Here is a 15,764-nt window from a genome sequence, read left to right on the forward strand (position 1 = left end):
AACACTGGCCGGGATGCTGAAGGACACATGATCCTGAGAAAAACAGTGGCTACCATTTGAATGTTGAATCAAAGGACACAGACACTGAAAGTTGACTGCCATGATAAACGGGTACAAAGCACAGAAGTGTCTTGCAAGGAGTCAAAAAACATGAAATAATATCATGGTGTTACTATCAGCTTTAGTAGTATTCTTTTGGGATAGGTCTAATAAATACATTTGCATGCACTGGTCACCGTTCTGGGGGTAGCATTGGAGAAGAGAGTCCCTAGATCATTTGCCACATTTCATTTGCCTCAAGTAAGAATATGTTCAGCTCATTGACTTTTTCTAGTTTCATAATTTTATAGTTGTTCATCTCCTGGAATAATGGCATCACTTATTTAACTTTAAAATCAAAAAGAAATGAAAATTGGCTAAATACTTAAGAAGTTTACTTGCTGTAAAAGATACAGTTAAGTAGCTCAACAGAAAAAAATGTCAACTTATGAAGTTAATACTCGAAGAACCATTCTGGAACAAAAATGGTAGTATTCTTACATGTTTTCATGCTAATTTGAAATATTGAAAACAAAATGTGGATGAGTCTGTTCTACATGCCTGTAGTAGGTGTTTACTGGAGTATGACACAATACAGGTAAGTATTCCTCTGGATGCCTGTACCTAGCAACAAGGAAAGCTTTAGTTCGCGCCCCTTTTTCCCCCGTGGCTGGAAATGGATAGTAGTGGAATGGGAAAGGTCCTCTAAAGAGACACATGGTATGGATCTAGAGTATCCTGGCAAAAAAAAAGCTTCATCGACAGATTTCTTTAAAGCAGTGTTTATCCCATTATATCAACCTTTGACACAAGAGTATGATCCCAACAGCAGGATAAGGCCCACCAGACTGACACGTAAGTACCTCTCTACGTTGTTAGAAACATTAACTAGACATTTGAATAATTTTTTCATCTATTTTTATTTACCATGCTTTTTAAAAAAACTTTTTATTCACCACTATTGCTTATATTTATGGCATGCAGTGTGACATTTCAAATTAGGTATATGATTTGTAGTGATAAAATTGAAGCCACTGGGCCTGGTGTGATAGCATAGCAGCTGAAGTCCTCCCCTTGAATGTGCTGGGATCCCATATGAGTACTAATTCTAATCCCTGGCAGCCCCTCTTCTCATCCAGCTCCCTGCTTGTGGCCTGGGAAAGCAGTCGAGAACAGCCCAAAGCCTTGGGACCTTACACCTGCGAGGGAGACCCAGAAGAGGCTCCGAGTTCCTGGCTTCGGATCGGCTCAGCTCCAGCCAATGCGGCCACTTGGGGTGTGACTCATTGGATGGAAGATCTTCCTCTCTGTATATCTGACTTGCTAATAATAATAAAAAAAATCTTTAAAAAATAAAGTAACTACATGACCTGCTCTTCGCCATTACTTTATGATTTCAATGTTAGAGCTCCCCACTTTTATTGCACAATGAACCTAACAATTTTCTCCACCTTGGACTGCGAAACTAACAGCATTTCTGAACTATCACTCAAGCGATACCCTCAGAACATTTTTCTCCACATCGGGATTTCTAAGATGATATCGAGTAGGTAGCCCGTTCCCGGGCATTGATAGTTTGGCAGTGGGAACAGCTCCCTTCCCTTTAGATTTGTGCCAGCTGTGAGGGAAACCCACCTGGAGTTCCAGATGCCTGGCTTCTGCCAGATCCAGCCTCAGCCATTGTAGATATATTGGGAGTAAACCAGCAGATGGAAGACCCCTCTCTTTCCCCTTTTCTGTTCTCCAAATAAAAGAAAATAAAATCAAATAGTTTGGAAAATACTATGAAGTGCTTTCAATAGCATAAACATACTGTGAATTTCCTACATGTATCTTCAGAATCATTGACATTATGTAGTAAAAAGAAATGCCTACTACAATATTTTTGTTAGTGGAGGTAGGTCTCATGAATTTTATTTGTTTATAATAATCATTTTTTCTATTTCCATTTTATAGGTCAGAAGTCTGTTAGAAATACACAGTTGATACATTTTCACAGACAGGCGCTCTCTATCACCATCATGTAGCTTAAAAAATAGTAAGAATTTGTATTTGTTTCCATCTTAAAAAAATATTTGAAAGGTAGACACCCAGAAAGACAGACACACACACACACACACACACACACACACACACACACACACACACAAAGCAAGATAGCTCTGCCATGTGCTATTTGCCTCCCCAAGTGCCCACAGTGCCAGCCCTGTGCTCAGTCAAAGGCAGGAGCCATGAACTTCAATCTCTCTCATATGGGTGGCAGAAGCTCAACTCCTTAGACCATCACTACTATGTGCAAACAAGAACTCAAATCCAGGCATGCTGACCTGGGGTATAGCATGTCTCAAGTGTACCCCACACCAAATGCCTGTCCCTCATTAACATTCCTGTCCAACTTTGTTGCCTTGTATTCAGTTAGTCTTGATTTTGACCGTGCTTTAGTCCAAATCACACTAGAACTAATGTCTTTTTGATTCACCTTCAGGCCTGTCTTCTTTAGAATCCTAATTAAATCACACTTGGGTCAGACATGAAGTTCCAATTGCAGTTTCTAATGATGCTCTTAACACTCAATAATCTTCGCTTTTCTTCATTCTCACTCTGTACCAGCCCACAATCCCTGCAAAAACAGCATGCGGTCCAAAGCTGCTGCCTCTGACATGAACTTTTCATCAGCGAATTACTTGCCATTCTAATTCCCATTTTTAAAATTCATTATCTATCACTCATTTAAAATAAAACTTAACAAATTTTTAAATTATATAGACTCAAATTATAATGCACTTCCATGCTACCCTATCCAGTTTAAACTATAGTTTATTATGGTTATTTGTTAAAAGTACCACTCCAAATTTACTTTCTTTTCTACCTTTTTGGAGGAACTTGCATCTCAAATTCATTATCTCTGTTTTCACTATTTTTACCATATGTATTCTTATATTTATAGTGTTTAATTATGCAACTTAATTTGTATAAATGATTCATCCTATTTTTGTTCTGTGATCTTAAAGTTAACTAAACCATCAACAGTGTGGTGCAAAACTGGCTACTTCTCTCTCTGTCTCCTTTATAATATATCTTTCTGTAAAAATATAACACATTTTTTTTATGTTATTACCTGCCAAAGATTTTTTAAAGAATATTCTAATCCCGGAAGCCCCACTTCCCATTCAGCTCCCTGCTTGAGGCCTGGGAAAGCAGTTGAGGACGGCCCAAAGCCTTGGGACCCCTGCACCCACGTGGGAGACCCAGAAGAGGCATCGGGCTCCTGGTTTCAAATTGTCTCAGCTGTAGCAGTGGCAGCCACTTGGGGAGTGAACCGTCAATGGAAGATCTTCCTCTCTGTCTCTCCTCCTCTCTGTATATCTGACTTTCCAATAAAAATTAAAAATAAATCTTAACAGAAGGATTCTCAATACAAAGTTTTTATAATAAACAAGTCTTACAACACACAACTGTTTCTTCAGGCGCATATGTTTTGAATGTCTTAATTTTATTAGAAATGGCAAAAGTGCTTTCCAAAATCATCTTACTAATTTAGACTAACATCTGTAATGTGCAAACATTCTATTTCCTCCAAAACCCCACCGATGTGTGTAGGTAGCATGGGCTTACCTGGGCAAAAGTTCTCCTTGGCAGAGTGGAACCAGGGCTCTGAAGACAGCTGTCAACACAGGCCTTCTCCGACCACTGACAACAAAGGAGAAACTCTTGAGGAACAATGATTTTTCTATATACTACTTGTATAAATATTGTTTAGTGGGGGGTTATAAAGTAAATTGAAAGTATGTCATTGTAAAATTGAAAGAAAAATAAAAATAAAGATGAGAAGCATGCTTATGTTTTAAAAACTCTATATGAAATTCATGAATGATATCCTTTAAAGTGAGTTTTAAAAAGCAGCAACAGGTGATATTGTGAAACTTGGTAAACTTTTGTAAATTCCATGGGTTTCAATTGTATCTCAGGGCATTTTTACTGGCATTTCACATTATTAATGATACTGAGCATCCTTTTATGTTCCTTCATCATTAATCTTTGCAAAGTATCTTTTTAGATGTTACTTAATTCTTTTGTTTAATACTGTGGAACTTTTATGATATCTATGAGGTTTTTTCTAATATCATCAAACAAATCCATAGCCAAGTTTTGTTTTTCACAGTTCATGGTTCTTTTCAGCACTCACATGGCTTTTGATAAACAGACTGTTTCAAAGTTTAATGCAGTAGACTTTATCAATCATTTGTTTTAAAGCTACTAAATTTTATGTCTGATGTTACATTACCTTTCCATACCTTGAGACCATAAAGATATTTTAGTTTAGTGTTCCTTAAGGTTGTCAAATTTGTCCTTAATATTTAGTCAACAGAAATTTTTATATAATATAAAGGTAGATATACAAGGTAAAGGTCCAATTTCGTACGTGTCCTTTGGATAATGGATTGCTACTATGCCCTGCATTTAAAAATCTGGTTTTTTAAATTACTTATCTGTTATGTTAGTTTTATAATCCAAGTGCCAATGTATGTCATTTGTGCAGTATACATATTTATCATGTATGAGTATGTGTTTGTATAGGTACAGCAATTTGTTGATTCTCTTGTATTTCTTTTATTTCCTTTTCTACCAATTTATTGATGTAATTATCACAGCTGCAAAATAAATCTTGATAAGGCATCTTTACAAACTTTGTTTCTGTTTTACCAAGTTTATCATGGCTATGATTAGTTTTAGTACTGTTGTATGAATTCTAAAATCCACCTGTCACATACTGATTGCTGAATGTATATTTTCTCTTTTTAAACAGTATATTTTATACTCAACAGCTTCTAGCTTACTTGTCTATATTTGAGAAGAACATATTCTAGGGAATATAATATTCTATGATCCACTCTTTTTTTAAAATGAATCAGTATTTTCTTAATCACCACTATTTTATTTTATGTTTTCAGATATCAACATGGCAGGGGAACCCAAACCATACAGACCAAAACCTGGAAACAAGAGGCCTCTTTCTGCTCTTTACAGGTGAACAAGCCTTGTTTTATTATACGCACTGGTTATATTTCTTACACCAGTTACATTTTTTGCGATATACAAAACTATGATTTATAAGGCATAAAATATTTTGAATAAAAGTATTTTTGGCATATCATGCACTATGGCAGGAATCTTAGATACCTTCCCACATCATGTCTGTTTAAACAATCCTTCAACATGACAGCTCTGAAATGTGATAAAAATCTCTGATGACTTTACCTAACATGTGAGTGGCACATCCAATTATTTTGTGATATTTAAAGTACTTTGTTCTGGGCTGAGTCAGTGCATCCTCCTGGTCTTTTCCTTCTGCTTGCCTTAGTCTGTCAGTGTCAGACTGCTAATTGTAGGTGGATAGAGTAGTCTGGAGTCAGTGTCTTTGTTGCAACAAATATAATTCTGGCAATGAGGTATAATTGGGTTAATTTTGAAAGAGGACATGAACAAAATTAAGTGAATGTTATTCCTTTAAAAATCACTTCTGGCAAAAATAAAAGTTATATTCGGCATATTGCCCCATTTCATGTACCTTGCCACTGGTTTTTGTACTGTAAGTGCTGACTTTGCTTCTGTTAAGCTCCCTTGTGACAGATTTGCACAGCTGTTCCAGGCTATTGGGATCTCCTTCCATCCAATGTACTTGGTCCTCTCCTAGATACATATTATCATTCACTCAACATCCAAAGAGGTAGTGTAAGTGCAGAAAAAGACTTCCTTCCATCCTGATATCATATAGACAAAGAATAATTATGTTACATCTAAAAGAGCTTCAAAATGCTAGTAGAAAACAATCAAAAGATTAGTTTTGGATGCAAAAATAGATGCGCAGTTTTTTTCATAATATGAATTTTCATGAATTTTCTGAAGAGTCCTCATATGTTAAAATGAATTGTGCATATAAGAAGACATTAAGCTATAATCTTGCTTTGTCCTTTGAAAACTGGCATGTCTCCTTCAACCAGATATGGCTTCATTTCTCAAACTGTAAAAGAAGTATAAGGTAGTATTTGGCAATAAAGCCCAAAGACGTGGCTCAGTAGGTTAAGCCATTGAATGCCACGTCAACATTCCACATTGGAGCACCAGTTCAGTTTCCAGCTGCTAAACTTCTTTTGTGCTACCTGCTGAATGGGGTAGCAGTTTAGAATGTCACAGCCTGCTGAGTTTCTGCCATTCATGTAGAAGACTCGGAGGAAGTTGCAGGCTCCCAGCTCCACACTTGCTCAGCTCTCCTGACTGCAGTAATGTGAGCAATGAACCAGAAGATGGATAATCTCTTTCTGTAAATGCCTCTAACCTCTTCCTCTCTGCTACTCTGCCTTTCCAAAAAATAAAATAAACATTTTCCTTAAAAAGAGCAGAAATGAGACTGGCACAGGATTTAGCTCCTTTAGTGATTAATCCTCACCTGGCATCTTCCAGGATCCCATATTGGTGCTCGTTCACATACCAGCTGCTCCATTTTCCATCCAGCTCCCGGCTTGTGGCTTAAAAAAGCAGTAGAGGTTGGCCAAAGCCTTGGGATCCTACACTCATGTAGGAGACTCAGAAGCTCCTGGCTCCTGGCTTCAGATCAACTCAGCTCTGGCCATTGGGGCCACTTGGAGAGTGAACCTGTGGAGGAAGATCTTTCTCTCTGTCTCTCCTTTTATCTGTAAATCTACCTTTCCAGTAAAAATAAATCTTCTGAAAACAAAGGAGCAGAGATGCAGTTAATGCAAGAAAAATAATACCTTCAGTACCTTGCTTGATTCAAAATGCAATGTTTGAAGGCCTGAATTTAAAAAAATGTTTATTACAATCACTTTCAAATATATGAATATAGTTGTACCAAATATGAAATCTTAAATGTCATATTTTTCAATTATGAACAAAACAAGCATAAAATAAAAAATTCCATGTCTGTGCAGTGTAGTTCATTTTCATAGTTTGCCTATTTGTGCATTGTTTTGATTTTTTTGATAATGGAAGCTCATGACAAGAAACAACTGTCTTTTAGCTGTTACTTCTCTATTACTATATCATGTTGAATTGTGAATTCAAAAAAATGGAATCAATTTCATTTAAATATGCTATATTGAGCATAAATCACATTAATGGCAAAGCTTAATTGCTCCATTTTCATTTGTTTACATAAACTAAGTTCAGGATACAATGAAATGGCAAAACAGTAACAAATCAAACAAAAAAAAATATGCAGTTGAGAAAGCCTTTTTACACGCATTTTCTCATTCTTACATAAGCTTCAGAATTATGGTACTTTACTTTTAAGTGAAAAACTGCTTTTGTGGTCATTTTTCTTCTATTCCTCACAGAGCCTACAAAGCTGGAATTATATGCCTTGCTTTACATATGAGGAAACTAAACTTCCTGTATAATAAAGGTTTTTTCTCAAAGTGCTTGTTTTCAGCCTTCAAGTGCAATGATCCTGCCACTGGATCATAGCTCTTCATATCCATGTACATGCTACCCTGTAAACAGTAAGCCTATAGAAAGCAGAGTATTTCTACTTGCCCAAAATTTTCAGTGTATTAATGCTTATGAGCATCATGTCAGCTAGTGACAGGCACCATATAAGACCAATAGGCTACAAATTGAGGATAGAGTAAAACAAATAATTGTAAGTTATTTGTAAATAAGAGTATAATTAAAGGCACTCTCTAATTTATCTTCCTGCTCTGAACTACTATCTCTATAGCTGTACTCTGTTGAGGCATGAAAATGTTCTATGAGTCTTGCTTTATGTACATCTACTTTATCACGTGGTATGACTTTGCTTTATTGCTTCTTTTAAGAGGATTTTCAGTTTATCTCAACAGGCTTCACTACATGCTTAACATTTGCTAGGAGATTCAAGAATAAATACAGTAAGGCTATATAACAACTTGCAGTCCTTCTCATGACTGATAAATAAATAAGTAAGGACAACTCAGTCATGTGAAAACACCTGCATTAAGACAATAAATCAGTCAAGCTGGTGAGCCCCTAAGGGGGCCGGGTACAACACCGGTCATCTGAACTGGGTCATTTGACCTGCATGCACTGTGGGAACTGTGCAGGTGAGTCCCAGGTCAGGTGGCCCAGGGCACCTATGTTGTTGGGCAAAGCCTACAGGCTGCCCCATGGCATACTCATGGGATTTAAGGGAATGGGCCTGAGGGAGTGGCCCCACAAGCATGAGCTAGAATTAGCTGCAAACTGGGCCAAGCCAAACTACAGCACCTGCAAGCAAATGCTAAGGTGAGGTGGGCCATGCTAGACTGGGCTGCAGCTCCCAACAGTATACATATGATCCAGGGTGGAGTGGAGGATGGCATATGAGCCCAGCAGGGGGTAGCACAGGCTCTCCTGCTGGGACTCTGCTCCCACTGGTGAGCATGAGAAATGGGACCAGAGACAGATCAGTCCAGGGAGGGCTACAATACCTGTTGGCTTGTATCTGAACTGTTTGGGGGGCACATAGGCAGGGTGAAGCAACTACATCCACTGATTGAATGCCTGAGACAGAGTAAGTGCAGGTTGATTGGGCTTTGCTGCTGCATCAGCCAGCAAATACTGGGACTAGGGGAAAATCCTGTGAAGCTAGACTGCAGAACCATCCGGAGAGTGAAAGTTCCAGGACTGGGAGTGGGTCCAATAGGGAAACTCTGCACACCTCTCTGATGGGTTGCAATGCCCACCAGTGTACATGAGAACCAGGGCTGGGGACGGGGTCCTTGCTAGACAGGTGGTAGCACCCACTGGCATGACTGTTGGCTGTCTGGCAGGGTTGGGTAGATTGAGCTGGGCTTCGAAGCCCATTGATGTGTACAAGAGCTGAATGGCATGTAGGATGGGCTAGATCTGTGTTTTGCACATAGTGGCAGGCACAGGGACCAGGACTGGGGACAGGTCTAGAGGGGGTAATAGGGGGTTGCTCCTGCTGGTGTTCGTGAGGGATTAGTGTGATGGGCAGGGATGGGCTGGACCACAGCCTTCCATTGGTTTACATAAGAGACAGGGCTGGAAACAGAACTGACCCAATAACTGCAACTAATAGTGTGTGTAGGTCGGCAAGAGTGACAGGTGGAGCCAGATCCCGTATGGGCAAGTACAGAAGAATTAGGTCTAGGAATCAGTTCAGACAAGGTTTCTTTGGAGATTCCCCTAATGGAATGCTGGACTCAGAATTCTAACCATGGGGAAAAACGCAGGATCTGTGGACTGACCAGAGTGTGCATGTGTCAGAACTGGGCCTACACAGTGGATATGACGGAGCAGAGGACAACTGGCCCAGATGCACAAAGAGAATATCGCCATCAGTTGGGGCCTGCGGAGGACATCTGCTATCATAGAAGAGGAAGGAGAGCAGAATAAATTGGACAATTACCCCAGCCAAGTGTTGACAGCAAATATCTGAGCAAAATAGAGACACTAAGGTGTTGTGTATCAGCCAATGAACCTTGGAAGGAATTCCTCATCCTTGGATGGGCGAGATTGACAGCATTTCAGAACTATTAAAACCACTTAAGCAAATCCTAGGAGCATGCTTCACATCAGGGACTCTGGGATGATATCAGGTGGCTGTTCCCCATCCCTGGGTACTGAGACGGTTGAAAGGCTGAGTGCGGTTTCTCCCTTTGTCTCCTCCCTTCCCCCTGATACAAGAAGACAGAGAAAATTTGGAAACAATGGTCTCAATCACTTTACCATAATCTTTGCACATTCCCACCCTGATCAACTATGTCAACATCATTAAAATATTTTTTCATAAATAAATATGAATAAATATATATGTGAAAATATATCAAAATTACCTATTCTACTTTGGGGAGGAGTAAAAAGTATGGACAACTTATAGGAAGAAGAGACGTAAGCTGGCTTCTGAGCAAGTGGACATTTGCTCAACATACCAAAGGAAAAGGGAGCCTGCTAGGAAAAGACAGATGCACAGAAAAAGAAAAACACAGGTACAAAGAGGAAGGCGCAGAGATAGGAAGACTATTTCATGGTGGGAACTTTGATCATGCACTTGGTAGAGCACAAAGTACATTATGGCAGCATAGCCAGTAATTATATCTTTACAACTGATGGAGGATATCGGATTTCTATTCTAAAGAGTATGACATGCTATTTGAATGTTGCTAACTGGTTGAACGTGGAGTATGAGGAAGGAGTCACACATTTCTGATTTTCCTAGCTCCGGCACCTGGAGCAACGAGCACATGATTCTTGGAGATGAAATAGGTGAGACACTGACAAGCAGCGGCAGGTTCAATTGTAAGTTTGGGGGAAGGAAGCAAAAAATAAATCATTGCAGCCTTGGACGTGAATTCACAAAGACAGACAATTCATTAAAATAACACTTGGAATAAAAATGCAGTCTCCCATTGCAGTCTATTTGTGAATGAAATGAAATTAATCATTTGTGAACATTTCATAAATATTGGACCTTGTCCTAATGGTGAATAGCTAACCCCTGTTCATGGGAGAGTATTACGACTTTGAATACATTATAGTTCCAAATGTGCTATATATATATATATATAGAATGTGTACAATATATAGAATGTTCAAAAATAATTGACTGTAAGAAATGAGTTTTCCATCAAACCAAGTTGCCATTAATCCTAAGTGATACCTAAATGAAAAGAAATTTTAGATGGTTTTGCTTCTTCTTGTAAAGTAGATAGTTCTGTCTTCTCTTATGGAAGCAAAGGTAACAAAGATATCAAAGAATAATATTCATAGTAGAACAAGTGCACATCTTCATTCACCTAGAGACAGGCCTTTCTGTTACCAGGAACATCGACCAATAAAACACCCAACACATAAAGTCTCATTCCATTGATTTTATGGATTAGTACATTTCTTAAAAATTTCCACATAAGGTTCTATGTCTGTTGTACATTCAGCCCTATAAAAATGACCATTGGAATTAGGATCATCACGACATATGACTGCAAGTCTCTGAAAAATTATCATAGGAAAAACAGAGCTGCCACCATCACTGTTAAAGTGACCAAGATTAGTGGTGGTTCTCATAAACAGATCATAGGCCAAGTAAAGTTACTTCTGCAAATGATCTCTGGTGACTTATTTTCCCTTGACCCATTCTGAATTTTGTTATCATAATGAATTCACTGTGGCCCTGACACATAACTTGAAAATGGAATCCTCAAATGGCCCAATCTCCCATGTAACTTTGACAATAGAAATGAAAATAATGAATGGATGAGCTATTGGTGTGGTAGTCAAAGTATCCCATTTTGCAGCTCTTGGCTCAATATTCAGCTGTTCTGCTTCCAGTCTAGCCATATATGTCTAATACCCTGGGGACTGTTGGCAGTGATCAAATATCTGAGTCTCCACCACCCATATAAGAGATCCAGATTTAATTTGATTTCCCGGTGCTTTTGCCCTGCCTGTCCTAGTGCTGATGGTTGTGGATGTTTGGGGAGTGAATCAGAAGATGGAAGATCTTTCTTCCTCTACTATCACTCTCTCCCTCTGCCCACCCCTTTATCTCTCCTTCTTTCAAAAACTGCACATTTGAAATGAACCAAACAAAATAAGTAAAAGTATTGGAACCTAAATTTGCAAATGTTGAATAGCAAAAATCAGTAAGGAGGAAAAGAATCCTGCATATCTCCACTTAATTGACTTAGTTTGTTGAGGAATGTTTACTGATTACAGCTATTGATTGTTTCATTTGTTTTCCATTTTCTTTTATCATGTTAAGCAAAATGAACATTCCCTTCCAGAAGCTCATTATCTCCAGGGTCAGTCCCTCACTGTGCACTGGCAGAGGATTCCTTCTGCTTTGCCCATGCACACAGGTGGGTCCACTCAGAAAGCCCTGGAATGAATGCGTTGGTTTACACAGTGGAGTGTGAGGCAGAGAAGCCAGATCCCTCCTTCTCATTTGCTAATGCACACTGCTTTTCTAACATGAACACACGTATTAACATGTCCGCCACGTTCCTTTGGAAAGTATGGCTCTGCACAATAATTGCACTCCCTTTTCACTTGGGACCAGGCCTGTCTTATGTAATCAAATTACTGACTTATGATTGCTGACATCCACAAGAGAAAACATGACTACAAAATTGGGTACTTCTACAATTCAAAGATGAATGTCAATAAATCTGGGTATTAAAGCTGAGTTCTCTCTAACTTAAAATTCCCAAATGAATGCTGACATGATTTTGTAGAAGAAAAAAAACAAAGTTTTAGTTTATTGGTGGTTGTAAATTGTTCAAGTGTTGTATATTACTTTGTTCTGCAGAAACAGTAGCAGACAAACATAGCTTGTGAACAACCATAACATTACAAGTGGTTAGAAATTAATCTCTTGGGCCTGGCGTTGTGGCCTAACAGCCTAAGTCCTCGCCTTGCATGCACCTGAATCCCATATGGGAGCTGCTCTGATCCTGGTGGCCCTGCTTCCCATCCAGCTCTCTACTTGTAGCCTGGGAAAGAAGTCGAGTGTAGCCCAGAGCTTTGGGACCCTATACCCATGTGGGAGGCCTGGAGGAAGTTCCTGGCTCCTGGCTCCGGATCGGAGCAGCTCTGGCCATTGAGGTCACTTGGGGAGTGAATCATCGGACGGAGGATCTTCCTCTCCGTCTCTCCTCCTCTCTGTATGTCTGACTTAGCAATAAAAATAAATAAATCTTTTTTAAAAAAGATATTCATCTCTTGTTTCTGAGATTGTTGCCTACATAAAGGAACATAGAAACTTCCTTGGAAGATAATAAATTTATGCCTAAAATTAGTAGAGATACTCTACAAATTACACTTTTGGTTATGAGTATAAGAAGAAAACATCTATAACAAAGTACTTTAGGAAGTCATTTTAAGTGAAGTTTTAACTATGATGATTTTGCTAAAACATACACTTATGTAAACAAGCTGTTACTTCCTATAACTCCCTAAGTAAGGAGAAATTTGTACCAAAAAAGGTTACTTTTTCTTATATGTTCCTTATATTTTAACACTAAGCACATGAAGCTTAAAAACATTTGCACTTAAAATGTCTAAGGAAATGCTGACACATTACCTATTAAAATAATCCTGCTACAAGGCAATTCTCTGCAAGGTTAAAAAATGGCCTATTTGCAGTTTTCTGTTCTGTTTTTAACACATAAATAGCCACGAATATCATCCTGCACATATGAAAAATATGATAGGGAATACTGGATGGTGTCATTCCTTAATGCAAAAATCCATCTTTAAGACCTTTATGATTTGTGTTGGTAGTCTTCAAGGTGTTAGAAAGATTACATTTCTAGTTTGATTTGAGGTAGTCTAATAATCAAAGGAATAAAACCTTACAATCAATATAAAAAAAGGAACGTATCAAAAGACACAAATGATGGGATTTGGGGAAGGGGAGTTCAAAAGAGGTTTACCTGTACTAAGAAGACCTCAATAATGACAAGCTATTGGCATACAATCAACAAATTTAACTGTGAGATTCCTAGCAGACAAATCCAAATGTGAACTATGATAATTTTTGATCATACTGTAAAAGGAAACATAGCCCTGTGTTACAAGAAACAATTTGTTCTCCAACTTGCTTTCTGACAAAAAAAAACTTTTTACATAGACCTTCATATGAAATCATCTAACAGCAGCCATGGCAGGTACTACCCTACATGCATTTAAACACCAGACACACACACACACATGCACAAATACACACAACGTTTTAAAGTTTATTGGATATTTTAATGAAGTTTCTCAGTAGAACCAAGGATAAATTACAATAGAATACACCACACTTTTCCTTCCTACTTCTCTCATGCCAACTTACCATCCCATGACATCCTTTGACAAGTTCATCATCCTATCTGACTCTGAGAGTGGTGCTCCAGATAGCCTTATATAAAGCACAGGAATATCTAAGTTACCTGCAGAAAGCAAGGGAGTGTTTACCACATGATTAGTTCGTGCACCTGCCCTCAATGAATAGAAGAAAAGGCCCTGATTGTATGTCTGAAACCTTTCATCAGTGACACATGACCTGGTGCTTAATACTTCTTTTCCTTTGTCATGGGGAGAACTGAAACAGGAATAGTAAATTAAACTTAGCATAGGAGACCAGGGACAGAATTTCATTCATTGTTAGAGTGAAGACTTGCCATTGATTTCTTCTAGGTGTTGGTTCTACTTCACTTTAGAAATGGACCTTGCTTTGGAATAGTTGCTTTCTTTCATTTGCAAAAGAAGGATTTTTCTGCTGACCCAACAATCCCCTTATCAGTAGGATTTGTGTTATGGGCTTTCACGCCACGGATTCCTTACATTCTGTGTGACGGTGTGTTGGAATTATAGCGCAGAGAGTTACACTGCTACTCTGCTGAAGCTTGGCAATAGGAAGGGAGCATCTGACATTGCTCCCTGCCTGTAATAAAGATACCTTGTGAATTTTATCTTTCAAAGATTAGTATCTTTTCTGGCTGTATTCACACCTTGAAATCTCTTCATTATTAGTGCTGATTTCATCTACTTCCTTTCTGGAGTTGTTGCTTTTTATTATCGTTAGCTCCAGTGTCCTGTTTCTTATTTTAGTCCTCAGTTGAAGATGTACTTTCTATCTAAAATAAATGAACAAGTGAGTTCCTTTTCATTTTTCTAGGTTCCCGCATCATTTTTTCCCCATCAGTGGCTCACATCACCTGCCTTCTGAATCTGCCAAATTGACCCAAGATACTAGGATGTTTCCCATCTCACAACACCGCATAATAGAGTACATAAACAAAATTTGAATGTTCTCTAAGATGATGTCTAAACGAATTGTGCTAAAGAGTAAAAAAAAAATTAATGTTACTGCGCCTCCCTCTCACTGCTGTGGAAATATCATTAAAACAAATTATTTTAGCAAAACAGAAGTCCTCTTCAAAAAGGTGAATGTTGGGTACATCACATGCAGTCTGCTGTAAAACTGAATGAAGACAGAAATCTCACCCTTCTCTACAGCCAAACAGATGCAACCCATTCCATAACTGTCTTCAAAAACAAATAACTAGTTTCATGTTAACAGGATTTGTCAGCAGAATTTGTTCATCCATACTTTACCTGGTAACTGGTATCACCACTTCTGTTAGTTAGTGGGCTTCATCCCAAGGAAACTATACTTGCATCCTTACAGCAGAAGGCGTTTTTGCAGACTGAAACAAGCAGGTGTACACTGAAGTTGGAAGTTACGCACCTTCCCATCCCCTCCACTCCCCGCAACTGAGATATGAAAACACTCGCTCCCTGTGATGCTTATGTTTCAAAAGGATGATTTCTGGGTGCGTAGGTTCCTGCAAAGTAAAGCTTACAAAATAATTACAACCTAGTCTTCAAATTGACATAAGTACTTTTCAAAAAAAGCCTAAGTACTTAAGGAAACAGTTTTCTAAAACAAATGGCCAAAGAAAAAGGAAAGGAGAGGGATCATACCCCTTATTTTTATCATAGAAAAGTTGGAGTCTCCTGTTTAATTTGTGGTTTTCCTTAATGACCGTGCAGGAGAGAAATCCAACCTTCCCAGAGAGTTGGGTGATCAGTCTCCATGCCAGGACTGGGAACCACATTTCCAAGCTCCTGATTTTAAATCATCTTAGACTTTTCTTTTTTCTAGTTTGTGGACTTGGGTTTTGTCTCATTTTTTCCAATTGATAGTTCTGTTTAGCAGGTGATTGAAATTTCTCTTA

The 15,764-nt window shown here is 38.5% G+C and overlaps 1 protein-coding gene across 1 annotated transcript in view; it reads left to right on the forward strand.

The window, feature by feature from the left end:
- The window catches only part of RALYL (RALY RNA binding protein like), a 360,797-nt gene that overhangs the window by 223,290 nt on the left and 121,743 nt on the right, over positions 1 to 15,764 (forward strand). Inside the window, exon 3 of the mRNA XM_058668767.1 lies at positions 4,992 to 5,067. Coding sequence (XP_058524750.1) covers positions 4,992 to 5,067 — 76 coding nt within the window. The remainder of the gene's footprint in view (positions 1 to 4,991; positions 5,068 to 15,764) is intronic.

Source organism: Ochotona princeps, chromosome 9 (genome assembly GCF_030435755.1).
Source record: "Ochotona princeps isolate mOchPri1 chromosome 9, mOchPri1.hap1, whole genome shotgun sequence".
Classification (NCBI taxonomy): domain Eukaryota; kingdom Metazoa; phylum Chordata; class Mammalia; order Lagomorpha; family Ochotonidae; genus Ochotona; species Ochotona princeps.